The sequence below is a fragment of the Nylanderia fulva genome, unplaced genomic scaffold (assembly GCF_048542155.1).
Source record: "Nylanderia fulva isolate GAGA-0341 unplaced genomic scaffold, ASM4854215v1 Scaffold28, whole genome shotgun sequence".
Taxonomy (NCBI): Eukaryota; Metazoa; Arthropoda; class Insecta; order Hymenoptera; family Formicidae; genus Nylanderia; species Nylanderia fulva.
Genome location: NW_028190347.1, coordinates 2,555,723 through 2,578,473, shown reverse-complemented (window position 1 = coordinate 2,578,473; position 22,751 = coordinate 2,555,723). Strand labels below are relative to the sequence as shown.

The 22,751-nt window shown below is 28.9% G+C and overlaps 3 protein-coding genes across 14 annotated transcripts in view; all 3 read left to right on the top strand.

Moving 5' to 3' along the window:
* LOC114937645 (bromodomain adjacent to zinc finger domain protein 2B) overlaps nucleotides 1-3,910 on the top strand; it is a 166,621-nt gene extending 162,711 nt beyond the window's left edge. For all 11 annotated transcript variants that reach the window (XM_029311195.2, XM_029311196.2, XM_029311201.2 and 8 more), the window contains one exon: nucleotides 58-3,910. In XM_029311195.2, the coding sequence (XP_029167028.1) occupies nucleotides 58-235 (178 nt within the window). In that variant the 3' untranslated portion in view covers nucleotides 236-3,910. The remainder of the gene's footprint in view (nucleotides 1-57) is intronic.
* Nucleotides 3,911-4,871: 961 nt separating this feature from the next.
* Nucleotides 4,872-8,265, top strand: LOC114937630 (NAD kinase 2, mitochondrial). The gene is made up of 6 exons (XM_029311167.2): nucleotides 4,872-5,114; nucleotides 6,089-6,386; nucleotides 6,602-6,925; nucleotides 7,111-7,192; nucleotides 7,293-7,557; nucleotides 7,733-8,265. The coding sequence occupies exons 1-6, from the start codon at nucleotides 5,081-5,083 to the stop codon at nucleotides 7,963-7,965; spliced, it is 1,236 nt and encodes a 411-aa protein (XP_029167000.2). The 5' UTR covers nucleotides 4,872-5,080; the 3' UTR covers nucleotides 7,966-8,265.
* An 851-nt stretch (nucleotides 8,266-9,116) lies between these two features.
* Nucleotides 9,117-16,823, top strand: Start1 (Steroidogenic acute regulatory protein-like). 2 transcript variants are annotated; one of them, XM_029311181.2, is made up of 11 exons: nucleotides 9,117-9,294; nucleotides 11,336-11,621; nucleotides 11,989-12,069; nucleotides 12,195-12,272; nucleotides 12,465-12,518; nucleotides 12,596-12,728; nucleotides 12,977-13,188; nucleotides 15,132-15,296; nucleotides 15,428-15,532; nucleotides 15,599-15,774; nucleotides 15,851-16,823. In XM_029311181.2, exons 2-11 carry the CDS (start codon nucleotides 11,379-11,381, stop codon nucleotides 16,059-16,061), a joined length of 1,458 nt encoding a protein of 485 aa, XP_029167014.1. In that variant the 5' UTR covers nucleotides 9,117-9,294; nucleotides 11,336-11,378; the 3' UTR covers nucleotides 16,062-16,823. The 2 variants fall into 2 exon arrangements, with proteins under 2 accessions (XP_029167014.1, XP_085340048.1); XM_085483922.1 differs by lacking the exon at nucleotides 9,117-9,294 and adding an exon at nucleotides 9,343-9,511.
* Nucleotides 16,824-22,751: the final 5,928 nt, after the last annotated feature.

The window sequence follows — 22,751 nt, the reverse complement described above, 5'->3', positions numbered from 1 at the left end:
AACCTTGGTCGGCATTGGAAGGCTGAAGTTTTTCACAACGAGTGCTTCTCGATGCAGGTACAAGTCTCGCGATGAGTTTTGCGCCGATGTCAGGCAGATGTTCATCAACTGCGAGGTATTCAACGAGGACGACAGTCCTGTGGGCAAGGCCGGCCACGGGATGCGCAGTTTCTTCGAAATGCGCTGGACCGAGATCACCGGCGCGCCACCCCCGCATCCGCAAACGCATAGCTGAGGCTCGGTACGTTCGCGCAACACTTGCAACAGCTTTGCCCACTTCTACTACTAGGATACGCACTACATCATCGCGCGATAAACCGACAGTCGTTGTCGTTCGTCGTCGTCGTCGTCGTTGTCGTCGTCGTCGTCGTCGTCGTCAAGAGAGACTGACTCCACCCCTCTACTTCCGAGCTACTTTTATTAGTCGGCCTCGTTCTAGCGGCCGATCGAATTTTCCATTGTAATAATAATAATCGCTGCGAACGCTGGATACACTATCGTCATCGTATCATTCATTCTCCGTTGTAATCGCGTTTCATAAGATGCTCCGATATTATATGCATATACTACGAGACATATACGAGTGTCTCTGTATTTTATTTCCTCGTTAGTACCACAATGGACCGCAGTTTCGTGAGAAAACTTATTCATTGTAAAGTATTATACATTCTTAGCCGATCGGACATTCGGCTCCGGTTTAACGAATCCTGGTAAAGGGAAGTGCGAGAAGCTTCTTCGTACTTCTTTGGTCTCGAGATCTTTGGTCTGCGATAAACGAGAGAACTTCTCGACATCGACGTGATTAATCAGATAAGAGCGCATCGTTTCGATCCCCGCCGATCGGGGTGGAGTAATGCGAATGGTCATTGTACTTACCGATAAACAAGTGAACATTTTGCCTAAGCGACTAAGTGTAATTTGCGATTGTATTATACAGGCTTAAATGCCGACGCGTCGTTGGCAGAAGAAATATTTTGCAAAGTAATAAATGTGAGAAAGAGAAGTTATATATATAAATATATATAAATATATAAATATGAATATAGTGTGTATATGTATACACAAAAATATATATACATATATTATACACGTCACACACACGTACACATGCATACACTCACACATCACCTTTGCCCACAAATGAGCACGTAAGGTAAGGGTATTATTCGAACTGTAGAAGTAGACAGAACAATGGAAATCGACGTTTGGATTAAAGAAAAATATCCTAACACCGTTTCGCAGAACTATTTTGATTTCTACGTTCTTTGCATTTGGATTTTATTAACTCTTACAGATATATATATATATGAAAAAGGATACACGAAGTACACAGAGCGAAACTTGTAATGACAAAGAGAAAGAAGATATTTATATTTTCACGCATCAGTATTTTAAAACAAGAACATAGTCTCTATTCTATGAATGTTATATTGATTCGCAGATCTGGCAAATTAATATAGACAAACTTATTATAATTATAATTATATTTCAAAATGCGAGGTTCAGCGATTTATTGTTCAATGTAGGCAACGATTATTAATCGGAATGAAACATGTGTTGAACCTTTGCATACTCTGCATATGAACGATCCATCGAGGAAAATGTCATTTGTAGAAAAATGTGAAGTCTGTTTAGAATTTTTCGTTTGTTTAATTTTACGCGATACGAAGAAAAATTTTGTGTTTTGAATAGCGCACGCACATATATGTGCTAATGCAAAATCTTCCACTGCCGTTGAAGAGATTCGCATCACATTAATATTACGTTAAACAGATATTTATTAAGTAGATATGAAATAGATTATAATATTAAATTTGGCACGCGGAAGTATTGTTCGTAAGATGCAATGTTCTTTTGGCTTCCCATTTTTCATTCATCCAATGCCGTAAAGTGAATGAATGTTGTAAATGCGAATCAGCACACATATATACACATACAGACACAAAATTAGACGTTCAGGGATGATATTACCGAAAATTATTGTTTAATTGTTAAAGCTAGTTGGCGCATCCCGAAAAAAATATACGATCAGCGTGAGAAATTATCTGGATGTAACGCAGTATAAAAAGTGCATAATATTGCATGACGAACGCCTTCAAAAAAAATGAATTCCTTCGAGAGTCATGAACGTGATTGTGTTTTGATTGTCATTGAGAAACTAGATTTATATTCACCACGTGATGATGCGTAGTATTATTATAATAAGAATTATCGCAATTTTGGCCGCGCCAAGTCCGACGATTAAATCCTGCGCATTAAATTCTCTCTCGTTTGTGTGGAATTTTCCAAGGACGACGATTGGCGTCGATCATCTTTCACAGCAAAATATCTTCGAAGTGTGTCGCTACATAGAGAATAAACGCGAAGAGATATATTGCGCTGCGAACGATAGATGGGTCGGATATTAGTGAGAGTTTCTTCAATTATAATCAACCGTGGTACCTTTGTAAGTATGACCATTTTACGCGAGACGGTGTCGACGATGTAACGAGAGCATTCACACTGTATCTTGTTTTGTATGTAATTGATGTACATTATTGCTCGTAATAGCGAATAGCTGGTAAATAACGAGGGAGAATTGGAGAGGATAGGGAGAGTTCAACAGTAGTGTTGTGACGTGCTAAAATGATTACTGTTTAAAGGGAAAAAAACATTCGTAGTGTGTTAAAGTATTAACTAGAGTATAATTGAGCGGCAAAAGAGAGCGATTTACGAAGTAAAAATTAATTGATATATCGTTCAGGGTGCGATTGAAACAGCGACGTCTCATCGTCGTAATTGAGAAACGAACATGCGGTAAGATCGCTTTGAGATTGCGCGATGACTATGAATTTTTTGTGACGTCCTAATGTTGTTGGGAAATAATTTTTTTTCACTCGTAAAAACTTGTCCATCGTATGTAATCTAGCAAAAAGATGAAAGATTTTATGATTTTAGAATCTTTCAAATTATTATTCGATAGTAATGATCATTCATATCCACATGGTGTTATAAATTGTGTTGGATTTTGAGATCCATCGTGATATTCAGCGTTATTAATTTAAATGATGAAAAAAATTCTGATTTTCTTTTTTATTTTTGTTTTTCTGATTTATCAGTTTGCAGACATATGATGATAAGGATTCTGCACGGTCACGTAATTTCACTCTATATATAGAAATAGTAATAAAAACGATCATTGCCCTTCGTAATAGGGATAAGATCGACTGTAATCAGAGAGAAAGAGAGAGAAAAAGAGCGTATTCGTATGCGTATATATATGTATATACATATATGTACTGATGTAAAAAAAATTTAGATCGCAGATTATATGGGGCATTTTGTCGATCTTACCGATTGTTCTTCTACAAAAGAGACACGCCGTGCCGCGCCTCGCATTGTCATACAGTAGCCGATACGTTTAGACATCTCATACATTGAAACGACAAACCGACACACACAACAAAAATAATTTTTTAAAATTTAATTATTATTTAAATAGTACAGTTACATTGTTAGTACGTATAACGACGCTTTTTATACGAATTTTAGTTTTTAAACGTCGATCTTACGATATATATATATATATAGTATATATACATATAGTATATAATGATAAAATCAGAGAGATAATGATAACAGTAATAATAACTGATATCGATTATAATGGAGAGCGGATAAAGATGAAACGAAGAAAATACATGGAAAGAGAGAAAGCGAGCGAGAGCGAGAATGAAAGGAAAAAGAGAGAAAGGCAAATGAAGATGCATGTATGCGAGTGAAAATGAGAGAGAGAGAAAGAGATTTAAGTTAGATGATTGTCTATAGTATACACGAAGGCATACGTTAGGTAACCTCGATACTATTTAAACAGACTTAATTAATGTATTGCAAATGAATTAATAAAGTGTAAGCGAAGCGTGTATCTGTACAGTTCGACTTTTTTCTATACACAACTATAATAAATTTTGGATAAGTAGAACATTTTCTGACACACCTTAGTATATAATAAGAGATATAAAATTATTGAAGTTATAAACTTGTTTACAAAAATGATATTTTACAACGTTTCTTTGCAAGTATATTTACTAATTTGGACTGCATTTTAACGAAATTTTATTGGACATATTATTTTTCTAATATTTAACGTTAGTATGGTATATGCAATAGTTGGATATTTAAATTCTTGTATATCTTTTAATTAGGAAAAGAAATTTATATATATTTACTCTGAAAAATATTAAAAAATTAATGTAAAATTTGTTTGTTTTATATCTATAGATTTTATTTAATTTCAACTCAATATTTTATTTTATACCAATAAATTTAATACAAGAGAGTGACATATATTATTGACAAGTGTGGAAGATATGAATTTTTGTATTATCGCTGCTGACAAAAAGGTGAGATTCATTTCGTCGTACTCAAATTCGACGTCAGTACACAAAATCATCTTTCTCAGGTAATATATTTAATTAATATATATTATATATATTAAAATATAATAAATATATATATATATATATATATATATATATATTATATTTCGTGGTATGATTTTCAGAAACAATTATTTCTTTATAATTTTAATTAGAATCGCAAATGCTTTATCACTATCAATTTTTCAATGAACTAAATAAAATTCGGAAAATGTGCAGCCAAAATGTGTTTAGATTTATATATTAATTGTAAAAATTAATAAATTCATTAATAAAATTTTATCATAGAAAATAATTTCCAAAACTGCTTTACCGACTATAGACACTTACGCAAAAATAAATTTTTACATCTAAAAATATATAAATATATTACATGTTATTTTTATAATTTAACAAAAGAATTTATTATATAAAATTGTCCATTATTATCGAGGATCGGTATGCAACCCAATCAGCTGAATTGCTCTGTGATAACAGCTGTTTAGCATATCGCACGCCACCTTATGTCTATTGAAAGTTTCGCGTTGTGGGAAAAAGTTATATATAATCATTCGGTGTCATTCAAAGCGAGAAGGAAGAGGAGTGTTTTGCAGAACTTTCAGAGCGATCTGTCATTCGCAATAATTCGATATTACACACCAGGATAGCTCGATCATCATGCGATGACGATTTTCAATCATCTTCGTAAAACTGCCAGTAAGCATGACAATTCTCAATTGTAAAATCTATTGTTTACCGCAGTGGTTTCTTTCAGTTTTTTTCCTATATTTTCTACAATTTTAGGAATATTTTATATCGTATATTATTTACACAATTATATATTTTGAAAACGTCTAATAATAAATTTTATCAATGTGGAGTAAGAAAAGGAATGGAAAGTAAAGAAAATCATGCGTACACAAAGTTTATCTTATCATATATGTTTTTCACGTTTTATTTCTTCCTTAATGGCAAAGCTTGAATGGGTATCTTTTCCATTTTAAGCAAAAAATTTATCTGAAACAATAGATATAATTGCGCATTATGTCAATGTGATAACCTGAGATAGCCTGAGGTAGCCTTAATATAACACAATCTTTCTAAATCAAGTATAATGTATAGTTTCTAAATGTAAAAGATAGTGCAATTTTATAAATAGAAACATTTGCTTATTATATATGATGCATTGTACAGGAAAGAGCATGTTCTAATAATATTTTAACTTATGATGGTATCAACTGCCTTGCAATTCTAATTGTATTTTTATCACATATGATTAGGCAACTATTTCATATCTTTTAAAGATAAGAATTGGTTAAATGATCAAGTTAAAGGTAAAGCAATTGAAAAAAACCACTTTATGTATTTATAAAACTGGATATTTTATTTATATATATTTGAATTTAATATGTTTGAATATTAAAACGTCTTTTCTTTTTATAAATGTATTTTTTTTTTACATATTTGATATTTTTACATGTCTATGTATTCTTTCCAAATTATATATCTTTAAATGCTTTCATTAAATGGCAAAATTCACTGATAAAGCTACATATTTTGAAGATATTCTATATTTACTGAATTCTATTATTGATATTTAAAATTGATCTTTTAGCTGCAATATGTTTATAATCAAAGACAAATTTAAAGATTAGTTTAAAGATTAATGTCTGACATGATTTTTTTTCCAGGAACATTGCAGCTTTTACAATCTCATTCTATTCATGCGCACAAAGGTCTATGTATTTTCTACCGAAATGAATCAAGTTTTGTGCCTAAGAAGGTACTTATTGTGGCGAAATTATCAAGATATCATTTTGAAAGATTACGGGAACGCGAGCTCAGTGAAACCCAGCTGAAATTAAAACTAATAGAGAGAGGTTCCGATTATGATGCTATGCTTGCTAGCCATTTTGCCACCAAAGCTGTAGAAGATCAAGTAATCAAAATCTTGCGGAAGATGCATGTGGAATATAGGATAATAGATAGGTAAGCTATCTTTAACAAACAAAAAAAAAAAATTATATATATATATATATATATATAATAGTGTTTAGCAAGAGTAGAATTTATACATTATTCACTTTTTCTAGACTTATAAAGATTACATGTACATTAATTTGAATAAATAACTCAAAGTTTTTTTACTTCAAATTGAAGTAGAAATGTGTATTATAAAATAAATGTGTATCATATATTTTCAGAACAACTTTAGATCAATCGCATTTTGCATGGACGGATCTAGTCCTGCCAATCGGCGGTGATGGAACATTTCTCTTGGCTTCAAATTTAATATTTGATAATAAGAAACCTATAATGGGCATCAATTCATATCCTGAGAAGTCAGAAGGTTACCTTCTGTTACCGGCAAAATATACGAAAAACATAGCAGAGATTTTTGAAATGCTAAAAACAGGACATTACAATATACTCATGCGAAGAAGAATTCGGACCACTCTGAAAGGAGAAGAAATATGGAAAGCTCCTTTTCATATGCACGAAAAAGGACGCATTGCAGGTGGTGAGAGGCACGTCACATATTAAAATACATATTAATTTTATTAAAACATGTTTTAATTAAATTGTTTAATGATATTTTTCAAACCGTAAAAGCAATAATTTATTTAATAATTATATTAATTGTATTTATAATTATTATAATAATTATACTAATTAATAATTTTAATAATTTATATGTACTTATTATTTATAGGTTTTTTGTAAATGAGATATTTGAAGGCAATCCTAATAAATTACCAAAAGAAAGGCGTCTACCTTGGTTGGCACTTAATGAAGTGAGTTAATCGATATTCCTCGATACATATACATACATTAATAGTCGAATAATACGACTGGCTCCTTTATTCTTATCTCAGGCCTGATTTTCATTGTTAGGTTTTCATGGGAGAAACGTTATCTGCACGAACAAGTTCCTTGTTCATAAAGTTAAATGAAGAGCAAAAGTATCAAAAGGTAAAAGGCTCTGGTTTGTGCGTAAGCACTGGCACAGGATCAACATCTTGGTATAAATCTATAAACAGTCTGAGTTACCAAACTACGCGAGAAATATTAAGTCTCATAGATACCAAGCGGCAATTTACTAATGACGAAATTGAGACGATTTGTTCAACATTCAATAGTAACTTACGGTTTAATGCAGGTTAGTACCACACATGTACTGTTACAATAACTCAAATATATATACATTTATAATATATATTTTAGTTAATATATATGTATACATTATATATAGACATATATATATATATTTATTTATTTATTTATTTATTTATTTATTTATTTATTTATTTATTTATTTATTTACTTACTTACAGAGGATTCCAAACTATGTTATTCGATAAGAGATATGATAATGACTGATGCAGTGTCCGTTCCAAAGCGCATATATCCTCGTGGTTTTTGTAAAAGAATCACCATAAGATCAGAGTGTTTTGATGCAGGTTTAGTTCTCGATGGTGGAATAGCAGTTCCCTTTAATTTCGGCACTGTCGCGGAAATAGCAACTTTTCCCGAAGACTCTTTGCGAACTATCACTCTTCCTGATTGAAACGATTGTTAGGATAATTTTGAAGAAGTATTTTATAGCATTGATATAAATATGATAATTTGTGATCATGTAAATAACATTCTCGCATGTTTCGTATTTTTTATGAAAAATAATTTTTTGGGAAGAATATTTATAGAACATTAATATATAAAAGAATGGAATCAATCTTATGCATGTCTATAGTAAGAAAGAAATGATGGAAATATTTATTTATATTATATTCAGGTATTATATGTATATAAGTTTAATGTAAAAATTTTTTGAATGTGCATAAAGTTATAAATATATAAATATAATATAATATAATATAATATAATATAATATAAATAAATATAATACAAATAAATCATCTGATTTATTTGATTGTGAGTCAAAGTGAAGAGCATTTTTAACATCCACGTCTTTTAAATAAATGATATATCTAGGAACATGATCATGTATATAAGGATATATTTAAGATGCCCAATATTGCCTACTATTGTTAATGTAAGATAACATGGATATATATAACATATGTATCTATATGAATATTTTATATGAAATTATTTTTAGTATTATAAGCCAATCCGAACAAACTTTAACACTAAGCTGTACTATTTTTTTATATACATATTTTTAAAGTACTTTATAATTCATATAAATTTAGAACAAAAACTTTATATTATTGTATCTTTGCTGTTCACTTAATTTCATAAATCAAAATGTATTTTTTCATTAAAAAAAACCTTATAATGTATTGTGTATAATTTTGTAAAGTTATATTTTAGGCATCCTATGCATTTTTCATGCTAGAATTAATTAATTTTTATTGTTAGACACACATATATATTTGCAATTTCTGGACATACATATATATTTACATTTTTTATAACGCATTATAGCTAGTAGAAAAAATATGCTGTGCGCCATAGATTTTATATTTTCGTGATATACATATTTATATATCTCATATTAAATTATTAATTTATAAATTTATTGATGTATAAATTAATTTATAAATTTATTAAATTATAATTGTGTACTAATTTATAAATTAATTAAATTATAAAGAAGGTGCGTTGACACGCGCGCTCGACATGAGACGCGCCCGCACGCAACACATACATAATATATATATATATATATATATATATGTATACGACGCTGAAGAAACGTCATTGTTCCCTCTTGCTACTTGTTTATATTTCGCGATTATACGAGATACGATATAGGATACAGTGATGTGTGGCCGAGGTGTCTGCATCTCGTGTGATACACGCGCGTGACATTGTTTCGTTAAACAATTCGACTGGACGATCAGTATCTATGAGCACTCTCAGATCCGAAACGGTAAGGGATATAATAAGGAAAAAAGTGAAAGCGGAAATAATCGGCCATGCGATACGGCGGTGCTCTTCGCCTTTGTGTTGCTCGATTTGACGTAAACATGTGTCTTTTCGTACGAAAATATGCGAGATTCGCTCTTTCGTCGATCTTCAAAATTCCTTTGTACGCATCGCTCGACGAAGTAAAGTGAAATCAAAACATTTGCGTACAGGATTTTGAGGTTAGAATGTCGAGTTAACCTTTGTTGATATTGCGTATCGAAGGAAATATTTTTCCCAAATTGTTTTCAATCAATTTATGTTAAAAATATGTTCGATCCAAAGTCATATATATTACATAAGTATTATATCTGTTTTATAATGTAGCTTCTACTTTTTCAAAAGATAATTTCTATATAGTAGAATTAAATGGGTGTGTGTTGATAATAGGATAAAACGAAAAAGACACACCCAAATATAAGAAAAAATAATGATGAAAAATATATCCCTAAAAATAAACTAAATATCCAATTAAAGTATCAATCGACGAAAATCTTACAGTAAACCTATGATTAATATTTTCACATTTGATGATGTATTTTTTTAATTAAATATTTTAATTGCTATAATAAAAAAGAATCATGTATCTTTCATAAGGCATGAATTTTGCTTTAATCTGTTATTGCGGTGATATGTTATCATTGATTTCAGTTGCGAAATTCTTGAAAAAGAATTTGTTGTAGAAGTCACACACAACACAAAATACAGACACATATTTTATGTAAAAGAATCATTCATTCTTTAATTTTTTAAATTTAAAGCATGATAATATAATGATTAACTTTAATTATCTCATCGTTATCTTATATGTATATGTGTTTGTGTGTGTAATAGCTACTAAAATATTTAAATTTTCTATATAAAATAATTATAATATTTTAATGCTTGAGAAAATTTAAAAATAAATGAAAAGAGAAGATAAAGAGTTTTTATACAGGAAATCAATGCACAAAGTCAAAGATTTATGAATGATATTTGTTAAGAAATAATTCAGATTTATAAATTAAATACATATAAAAAGTAATAATTTTTTAAAGACACATTTTTTCATTTTATAAATTTTATTTACATTAAATTTCAAGAGAATTTATATGTAATGTTTAATACTCTCACATCATACTTTAAGCAAGTATAATTTTTTTCAATTGCATAAGACTTATTAAAAGACTTCATTGAAAGATTAAATATTGTTTATTATCATACAGTAAAGTATTGTATGATACCATAAAGTACTGTATGATATCATACTTCCTATCATACTTGTGTACATAACGTTATCGAATTTGATATAAAATCTTGTTTGATAGCACACAATTGGAAGCATAGATATATTTTGTGTATATAGATATAAAAATTATATATATAAATACAATAATGCCAAAAATCTTTTATTAACATCTGATAATATGAATCATAAATTTTAAAGAAGCGAATAAAAGATAAGATTGTCACTTAGATCTTAAGGGAAAATGTGCATCTTTTTTATAAAGAATAAAATTGTATCCCACGATTATTACATTATTTATATATCTGTATGTGTACTAAAAATTGTAATATAACTTTTTAATATGTAATATAACTTTTAGTTTTCTATGATTATGTAATTTCTAACTTTTTATCATATTTTTGTCACATATTTTTCTTCTATATGCAAATTATCTATTGCTCATTTGTAAAAATTAATTATTAATCTATTGCTCATTTGTAAAATGAATAATTATATAGTTAATAATATAGTTAATAATTACAACAAATTTATATAAAAAAACATTGACTTTTTTCCAAATAGGTATTACTTCAACAATATTTCTTTGAAATTTTAAAATAAAATATATCTTTTTTGCATATTTATTTTAATTCATTTATACATGCAACAATGCTATAAATGTTTGCTATGCACATAGTATTTATTAGTAAAGAAAGCGATTAAAATGAAGAAACATACAAGTATTACTATTACAACTATATATTAACACACATAAATAAATCATTTTGTTATATTAAAGGTCGACGTTACGACGACGACGACTTCAGAAGTGTATCAGAGGAATGGCAGAAGATGAGAGGCAAATTAGGATGGCTGCTGAGGCCATACTGAGTGGTTCCATCAACTCTCAAAGAAGTTCAGTTACCCAGCATAGTATGACACGAACACCGGATATTGTCTTCAGCGAAGATTTGATCGCGGGAGCGAGACACAACGGCAAAATGTCCAACGTCAGGCGTTTCTTCTGCCTCTTCGTCACTTTCGATCTTCTCCTTACATTTCTCATGTGGCTCATTTGCACGATGGTATGTTGTAGCTCGATCATATTCTAGATCTTATTCACAATAAATGCTTAATCAATATAGATGGCAACGTTGATCTTGTCAGAAATGTAATAATTTAATGTAGCTTGCATGTAACTTGCTTGCTGTATTTATATTACATAGAAATTACTTTTTTACTCTACAATTTTATTTTAACATTTGCAAAAAATGTTCTTTCATATTTTTCTGTACAATTCACGTCTTTATTTTATGCAACGTTTTAAAGTTGGGATTTCATATCATAAATTTTTATTTTTTTCATGTACTTGAATATTCAAATAAATAAATTATTCAAAGATTGTTAAGAGATTTAAATAAAATTTACAATTACTGTATTATATATTCACAGATTGCAGGTGAAAGTTTAAAGACAGCTTTCATAAATCAGGTGATACACTATCATATAAAGACATCTTTATTTGACATCGTGGTAAGTATATTCTGTCGTTCATCGTAAATGAATTTAATTAACTGGATGACGACAGTGACGTTCAGTTCGTCATAATTTTTCATTATTTATTGGGAGCAGAGATTTTACGGATTTCATCTTCTCAGATGGCAGCGATTTGCAGGTTCACCGTCTTGTTGCTCTTTTATGCGCTACTGTATCTCAATCATTGGATTATCGTAGCTGTAAGTATATTTATAATATTAATCAAACTTTTCTGCGAGAAATGGTTTAATGACTTCAACAGAAAAAATAAAAGAAGAAAAGATGAAAAGAGCGAAACATCTGTAGTTCTCGAATTTTGTATTTAATATTGTTTTCAACAGATTTGTGATATGATTAATTAATTAATTAATTCAAGGTTTTGTGTTTTACAGATCTCAACTGCCACAACATGTGCCTTTTTAATTGCAAAAGTTTTTCTTTTCGATGTAAATATCCCTAAATTATTTATATTATTATTATATTTATTATCAATTTCTTTGATTAATATATCGTTTTTTTTCAGTGGACATCAGCTAATCAACCAGTATTCCAAGTTCTACTAATTCTAACATCTTTTGTGTTATCTTGGGCGGAGGCTTGGTTTTTTGATTTTCGCGTTATACCTCAGGAAACTCAAGCGAGAAATTGGATTCGAAGTAAGTTTTTCTTAATAATTTAGTTTCTTTTCCTAAACATTAATCAATAAATAATAAAATATAAAGAGTAACGATATAGTTGAAGTTGAAAATTTATTTATGAACTAATATCTTACAAAACAAATCAGTTAATTTAGTCAACAGCACAATAAAGTAAAATCGAAAGAGAGATTATTAGAACTTAATCATTATTTCACACTTTAGTGCGAAAGTATAGAAAGATATTGGCAAATTTCTGTAATTTGCAGATTTCCCAGATACAGAAAGAACTCCTCTATTACAAAACATTACCGAATCACGACAGTATGCAGCAAACGTCGATCACAATACATTTTTCACACCTGTGGATTCTCCAAGTCATTCCGATGATGAAGATACATCTAGAAAGCAAGAAGACTTGAGAAGATTATCAAAGTCCAGCGAGTTATCTACGTTTTTAGCGAAACTTACACCCGATAAGGTTGGTGAAATTAAAGTTTTTTTTTTTTTTGTATTTATAGGTTATTGATTTAAAACCTAGATTAATGACAAAATGACAGCGGCACGTGTTTAAGTGAGAATGTAAAATTAGATAAGATACGCATGAAAATAATGAACAGATGGGTTAGCTTAACAAAATTTTTTGATAATATCGTTTAAATTTAGAGTGTAATCCTGTTAATATCCCTGGCATTGACTATCGCATAAATCATCATATTATCATTGAATCATAGTATCATTGAAAATTTAGAAGTATATATTCGCATACGTCAAGATTGTTATCTAATGAAGATTGATAAAGAGATAAAAAGCCACACGTGTCGAATAATCTAGGACCGCATCATTAACTGAGAAATAAACGTATGTTTCGAAATCCACATCATGTCAAATAATTCAGGATCGAACAATTAAAAAATTTGTCAAGATCAAGGCTAATTACAAGAAAAACTAGAATTTATGACACACTTATGCTCAAAGTCTGAAAGAAGCTAATTCCATATTTGATAATATAATAAGATGATATAATAAGAAATCCCATTTAACATCATTTCATTTGATCTTATTGTAACGCGTTTTTATTGATGCTGGTAAAATTAATTTCTGATATATCAAATTTTATTATATATATGATTTTCTAAAATGTTTTTCTATTTGTTTGTATACTTTCATCTTCTATATCATTTTTACAAAAAATTTTAATGAATTTATCCTCTAAATTCTAGAAACGTATGTTTTGATCGTTTTACTTATATTATCGTTTTATATAAATATAAAAATAGTCAATGTCAAGTCTGTTTTTTTATATATCCATAATAATCTCTTAAATAGCAAGAGATAGCACAAAAAAATGGAGTGGGAGCAAAGTATGTAAAGAACGATATCGTTAGTTGGCTTATTTTTGCGTATTTAGTCGCATTCAATTTTAGTCTGCAAACGATTGTGCTTCTCTCAGTTAATTATTCGCGTTTTACGTTATGTTTTTAATTCTTTATACGTTCAACATACATATCTTTATGCGTACGATAATACGACCGTTCTTTCTTGGTGATGCGCTAAAATGTTTGCCCAAGTCTATAGAGAAAAGTTGGAACCCCCAAAAAAATTTGACAAAATTATCAACGAGCGATGAAATATTTTCTGTAAGTTATCTAGTATCAATTTGTATGTTTTCATTTCAATATTATTACTTACTTTACATACTTTATGAAAAAATTGATCTATTAATCATTTATAAATAAATTTGATAATAAAAAATATCAAAATATAATTGCAGAAAAAGATTTATTTAACAGCAAAATTTAATCGAAAGAATATAACGAAATTGATTAATTTTATTTTAATTTTTATACTATAGCATATTTTATTTAAAAAAAAAATATATATATATACACATGCACATTAGTTTATATCGCATAAACAGATTAGAGATATACATTAGTAAGAGAGAAAATCGTTTACAGATATTCGTAATATCTATAATATCTGTAATGGATGCATTATACAAATAGTATACAATGGTGGAATACAAATGGTTCACTAATTTTTACAAATTTACACAATAGTTTAAATATGATTCGTAGCACTTTAATATATATATATATAGCACTTACTAAATTGCAAACATTCTGATGAGTTTAAAACATTGAAATATCTTGTTACATTATTGTTATATTATTGTATAAATTATTAATGAAAAAATACAACAAACCGGATTATTAATCATTAATATCATATATTAATGAATTGGAAGATTTATTTTATTCAATACTTTTTTATAATTATTATAGTGAGGATGTATTTCTAAAATTTGATTTTAATATAAACGTGGATATATATTTTTATTTAAATATTTGAATATTTTAAAAAAGAAGTTTTAAATCTCTTTGAATGTGACGTTAAACATGAAACATTTTTTTCTCTTAGATCGATGAATATAAAACGAGCGCATCTAAAATGTTGCGAAACTGTCACAACTTATTAACTTCGAAAGAATGGAAGATCGAAACTATAACAAGTGATGGCGATGAAGTATCCTACATGCAGCTGCCATCAGAATGGAAAATAGATGGAAAGGTCGTGAAAATCACGGTAAGTTAGCATGCATTAAAAGCGTAAATTAAAATAAATGAATAAATTATAAAAGACAAAATTTTGTTTACGCGCGAGTAAATAAATTTTTTCATTTTCCGAAATAATAAAAACTATTTTAATTGTTTTAGGGCATTGTCAACGCGCCTGCTAGTATACTAATAGATTTATTATTTGATGGTATTGAGGAATTTCCTTTATGGAATAAACTTGTGACGGAATCGATGAAACTGCAGGTAATTTTTGCATTCTTTTTCTGTTGCAATATTTTATTGATATTAGTAACAATTATCTATTTTTAGGGTATTGATGAAAACACGGATATCGTTTATCAAGCGACAAGTTCTTATGGTGGTGGACTCATCACAGCGCGAGATTTCGTTATCTTGAGGCATCGTAAGAAATGCGGCGATTATTACATCAACGGTGGTATATCTGTTCCTACGTCATTGGTTCAGATTCGTCCAAATATGACCAGGTAAGAGACATTGAGAAAAAATGATATTTTTTAATATATAAAAAAAAATAAGGAGAGTTAATTGTTATTTTTTAAGGGGTGAAAACGGTATAAGCTGTTTTGCAACGGAAGAGTTAGTTGACGAGGAACCTAACGTTAATAAATGTCGCTTTACGTGGATTTTAAATACAAATCTTAAAGGCTGGATACCACAAACAGTTGTAGAAAGAGCCATGTCCACTAGTCTAACGGACTTCATCATATATTTAAGAAAACATTTGGATGATATACAGAAACCGTTAGTTTAGTACAATGTCGCTCATGAAAATGATAGAGTTACCTATCCCTACCTGTCTATTTTCCTACCTCCTTACCTAGCTATCTATTTTCCTATTTACCTATCTTCCTCCTCGTTAATATATTATATTAAGTCTATCTATCTTTTATTTAATATATATTTACGCACATAGGAGCAATTCTTTCAACCAATGTGAAAAGCATTTAAGATCTGCAACACAGATCTATAATAAAACTAAAACTCCATTTGCTGTGGACAGGAATTTGAAGCTTAATGTATGAGACGATTTATATACATACATATATTCGAATATGTTCCAATTACATCGAACAAGTGATTTATTTTGTGTCAATTTATCTGCGTAGAAATCTTATCGAAAACTAGAACACAGATATTATCTACATCACAACTTTATTTAGTGAAAAAAATTTGTATACAATTTTTTGTCACAAATTTAATTACGATAGACGTAATCTCGAGAAAGGAACGTACTATTTTATCCTAATAATTATTTTTTATTTATAAGACGTATCGTGTAGTAGTACTAATAGTTAAAAGAATTAAAAAATATGTTATGTGCTTTTTGTATAAGTGCCTATGAATATTTAGTTAAGTGCATCTTTCGATGTACGATGTACATAATGTATCGGAAATGTGACAACACGTTTAGTGTGCATGACAGCATCTATCACGTGTTTATATAGTGTATTGCGAGCCATGATATAAAAAAATACTATGGATAAATATTAAAATACATTTTATTACATCTTTTTTTATAGATATATTTAAAATGTTTCCTCTTTTGATTATAAGAGTCATAAAGCCTAATGTATTGATATTGTGTATATAATGTGCATTTAAATGAAGCATATATTGAATGAAAGTCTGAAAATATTTCACATTTTTTAAATTGCAATAGATTATTACTGTTATTAATTATACATTTGATCAATTTTATATTTCGATTGATGAATATGGAACGCACATTATTTTGTACTTTGAGTCGAGTATATTTCATTATTTAAATTTATGAAAAATATGCACATCTTTATTACTGACAAGTTTTTCTTCGATTAATTAGCGTTAGATATGTATGTCACGAGCGTAAATATAGATTTCAGCACTGTCTGATACTTATTGTGATTGTGCAATTTTATGATAGTATACTTGTTTCTGGAAAACAGTAAAAATTTGGCAGTGAGCATCCAATTCGAAGAATTGGCTGTACTTTCGTGTTATTTTGATATATTTGTGATCAGTAATATATAAATTTGTTGCCTGGTGTATGTATATGATTAATGACAAAAACGTGGTGACATAATTAAAAATATACATATTTTAACGACGTTATAACGCATTCTTCTCTTTGTTTCTGAAAAAAATTAACTATTTTCATAATTTAAAAAAAATCTATAGAAGAAAACTTGTCTATTTTGTTATGAAATTCAATTCACAAAATTAATAGTAAGTTAACAAGAAATTGTATAATTTGTTGAAAAATACTTCGAAATTATCATTAATCAAAAAATAAAGTTTTATTATCACACAAATCGTTGTATATATAAATATATTAATCGTTAAAAGATTTCTTATAATGGGATGAGTGCTATATGATAATATTTGGACGTTTAAATTATTCAATGTATAATATAGTGTCGATTTTATGATATAATAAACGCGATGACAGAGCATGTGTATGCAGAACAAATATATAAATACTCTACTTTGTTTTATATATATATATATATATATATATATATTTCACAATAGTAGACACATCAAGATAACAATTTGTATTATCGTTTTATATCACTGTGTCCTTTTTTCATTTGTGCAGTACATTCTTGCATTTTCGCTCTGGAGATGTTTACTGTGAATCAGTACTGTGTTATATAAATAAATAATACGTTTAGACAGAATAAGATAAGAAGATAGAATAATCGAAGATGATTTTATAAATCCGGCTAGGATTCGCGCGTAAAGATATACTGTAGATCAATAAATGCAAAGAAAGAGCATATATTCTATTCTTTTTCATAAATACATCCTCGAAAGCTTTCCAATCCTACATCGATATAGTAATATTTCAAATAAATATTTTGATCTTTATTTTCTATTTATTTATAATCGCGTAAAGTTCAATTGTTCTCATGATATATTATAAATTACACTAGTCAACACTAATTTTGTCACAAAAGGAATGACAGGTGATTTCGATAGGATTTTTCCCGTAGATTACGAGTCTGAAACAGAAATGTTCTATCACGTTACGTTTTTGAGAAAAACGGGGTCAAAGTGTCAAAAAACCCCGTTTTTAGCATTTTTGAACCTTTGTCACAAAAGAAACGGGACGTGATAGAATACTTTCTGAGGAGTCAAATTAAAACTTAAACTTTAATGTTATGAAGCAAAGAAACATGTGACAATATTGTGAAGTCGTGTAGCATAAGTTTTTTTACTGGGTGCGCGCCAATTTTGATCTCGCGTTTGACAATAAAACTGATTTTGAACTTGGTATTTAAATTTAGAATAAAAAATATCGAAAAAAATTAAAAATTTTGTCGAAATACTCATGTGTAAATGACGGGATCAAATTAGTTTGTTCAATAAATAAATTTTTTTGAAAAACATTTCGAGTAGTGAGAGGTGAGAGAAATAATTTTATGATGCAACCCCGTCATTTATATGAGTATATCGACAAAATTTTAAATTTTTTGCTGATATTTTTTATGCTAAATTTAAATACCAAGTTTAAAATTAGTCTTGTCAAAATTGGCGTACGCCCAGTCAAGAAACTTGTGCTACACGATTTCACAATGTCACGTTTTTTTATTTCATAACATTAAAGTTTAAAATTTAAGCTTTAATTTGACTCCTCAGAAAGTATTCTATCACGTTTCGTTTCTTTGTGACAAAGATTCAAGAAATGCCAAAAACGAGATTTTTGACATTTGACCCCGTTTTTTTTTCAAAAACGTGACATGAAGGAACATTTTTCGTTTCAGATTCGTAATCTACGGGAAAAATCCTATCAAAATCATCTGTCATTCCTTTTGTAACATAAAATGAGTCGAAAAATTAAACATTTCCGTTAATCACTAATTGTAAAATTTTTAAATATTTACAGATTAAGGATACGATACATAAGAATGGAGATATAAAAATTAATTTTTAAAGAGATATAATTGCAATAAATCTATATACTCTAGCATCAATTAACACGATTATATAGTGAAATTGCTTCGCAATAACGTTGCGGAACATTATTATAAGCTCGCTGTATCTCATATTTTACATATCATTAAAATGTCAAAAGTAATAACTTCATTAAATATTTAAATATGTCAATATATAGCATATACAAAGTTGAAAATTAATATGACAGATTAATTTGTTGGGATGACACCATAAAAATAGAAAATTTTGATGAATATTTTAACGACCAAAATTCATTATAAAATACAAAATAAACCTCAGTTTCGTAATAAAAATTTTGAAAAATTACGAGTCACTATACTTAATATAATTATATACGTATATTGAAACCTAAAATTTGGAAAAAATTAATTATCGCTTTAAATGACTGAAACTAATTAAAAAATGAAAAAGCGTGCTTTAAAATATGGGAAACGTTTATGAAATGGTCCTCAATTTCATAATTAAAAATATATAAAAATCACGTGTCTTGACCTAACATTACTATATATATTCGAGACCTAAAATTTGGAAAAAATTAATTATCACTTTTAATGACTAAAACTAATTAAATTCATTGAATATTATTGTTATTAAATATTATATTTAATTCATCAGATTTTAATAATTATACATGTATACAAAATTTTTTAATATACACATAATTTTCAATAGACTAAGTTCTTGATACATATACAATTATCAAAATGTGCATTGACAGCTGCTCACGAAATAAACGTAACGACAGAACCAATCTATATCGCGGACCAGAGGCAACAATACACTTCGAGACTTTCAAAAATCCTTCGATATGAGTGTACCGCGATACATTCGAGAATCGACTTAACATGCCTTTTTAAGTTTATAAGAAAATAGAAACTATATATTCTGTGTTTGCTGGACACATATTCGGAGGCGTTACGACAGTCTTAGGCGCCCCTACGTTAGAATTTGATCGTGTGTCCCAAGTAACAAAGACTCCATTATTTTGCAAAATTGCAAAAATAATTAAAAATTAAACTGTTAAAATTTTGCGCCCTCTCTAAACTTTGCGCCCTACGCTGGAGCATATATTGCGTACCGCCTTGTAACGCCATATTATATTGTAAGCAGGCATCCGGATCAAAACAAAATTAGGGTTTCGGTTACGGTTTAATAAAAAATTTAATAACAGTTTCGGTTTCAGTTTCAGTACTTGATAAATAAAAGAAACCATTTATATTACGGTTTTTTCGTATTCTTTCGTATTTTTATATATAACTAGGCCTAAGAAAGCGCGCGCCATTGTCTGATCTTGTTTAACGATTTATTTAATTTTACATAATTTTATTTTGAATAACTGTTTCGACAAATCATAATCCCGACAAACAGAAATTTAGCGAAACTAAAATCCCGACAAAGCAAAATACTGACAATTCAATATTATTCACAATATCGTCACAAACAAACAAACAAATTGTCGAGAGACTTTAAAAATGTCTCCCGACATTTAATAATTGTTAGGAGACTTTAAAATTGTCTTCCGACATTTTAATAATTGTTAATATTGACCACGGAAAACATTGACCACGAAAATATTGATCATGGAAAATATTGACCATGGTAAATATTGACCATGGAAAATATTGACCATGGTAAATATTGACCATGGAAAATATTGATCACGGAAAATACTGACCATGGGAAATACTGACCACGGGAAATACTGACCACGGAAAATACTGACCAAGGAAAATACTGACCACGGAAAATATTAACCACGATAAATATTGACCACGGAAAATATTGATCGGGTAAATATTAACAACGGAAAATATGGACCACAGTAAATATATTAACCACGGAAAAATTCCTAATATTAGGTTTTATTTATTCCTAATATTAGGAATAAATTTCTTACTTTCAGTTTTATTTTTTCCTAATATTAGGAAGAAATTTTCTAATATTAGTTTTTTTATTTCTAATATTAGGAATAAATTTCCTAATACTAGTAAATAACTTTTAAAATAGAAAGGCTATGATAGCCAACTGCAGATATATGTGCGCGAAAACAGCGAAAATTTAATTTTGTGCTGTCTTATAATTGTGCACGAGGCACGAAATTTTGCTTAGTAATTGCTAAGACTTATTAGGAAGATCTCATACTTGACATATTAATTCCTATATGTTCCCCTTTATTCCCCTGAAGTAATGTAGAAGGCCCCTGAAGTAAAGAGAAAAATGTATCGGTCTGAAAAAGTCGCTGAATCGGAAATCGAACTAATATTAGAAAGTAGGGATACTATTTTTAAAATTGTACCTCGACTGTTTAATAATTATTAAACTGTAAGGATTCTTTTTTTAAAGTTGTCCCCCGACTGTTTAATAATTATTAAACTGTAGGGATACTTTTTTAAAAATTGTTCCCCGACTGTTTAATAATTATTAAACTGTAGAGATACTTTTTTTTAAATTGTCTCCCGACAGTTTAATAATTATTTTGTCGAAACATTTTTTTATAATTGTCTCCTGACAATTTAATAATTATTTTGTCGAAATACTGTTGAAATAATGCAAGAACGTATTTAGAAATATGGGAAAACATCGATAAAATGATCAGTTTAATAATATAAACTTTTATAATTATAATTATATGATTTGTATTTTGCATTTAAGACATGTAAAAAATGAAAAATCTTTATTTGCGCATTGCTAGCTATAGTATTATACGAGCGTTATAAATATTTTCGTGCACATGCAAAACAAAAACTGGGATAAAGAGGGACAAAAACTTGTCATCTAAAAAAAATATTGCGGTAAATATCACTGACCACGATTACAAGTTATCTAGAATTTACTAATATCTTTTAAATGGATAAAAACTAAAAGTTTTCTCGCTTTTCAACGACGACGCATATACGCTATTCGATCCTCAAAGTACCCCGGTTTTAATAATAGAAAGACGCAATTAATTATTACCTATAACATTAACAGATATCTTACAAAATAATTTAAAAAGTCATTTAGAGTTTAATCATTATCATTATAGATTGAAACTTGATTATTATACAATCATATGCATATAGATATTTTATACATATATATATGTATATAATCTTATCGATCAATATATATTATTATCAATCAGTTGTATAATACTAAATGGTGTATACATATATACATATATTTTATATAAGTATCTATATTTCATATTACATATAGAACTGTATATGCCAGGAAAGCTCAACCCCTATAGTTAAAATATAATAGTCGTGAAGAGGAATAAAATATAATATTTGGAAGGGAAATAAACTTTGTGCATTTTGTAATCTACGAGAAACCATATATAAAAAGGAATTTTCATCGTCCCGTAATTGGTCTCGCGCGTTTCGCAGGTAGATCAGGATGCGAGGAAGATGAGAGTAATCTTTTTGCGCGTGCGAACGATCCGCCGCAGGGGCAGCATCCCTGTGGAGCAGGTGGCGCTGACGCAGGGGCCGGAGCCGGAGATCGCGGCGGGCGGGCC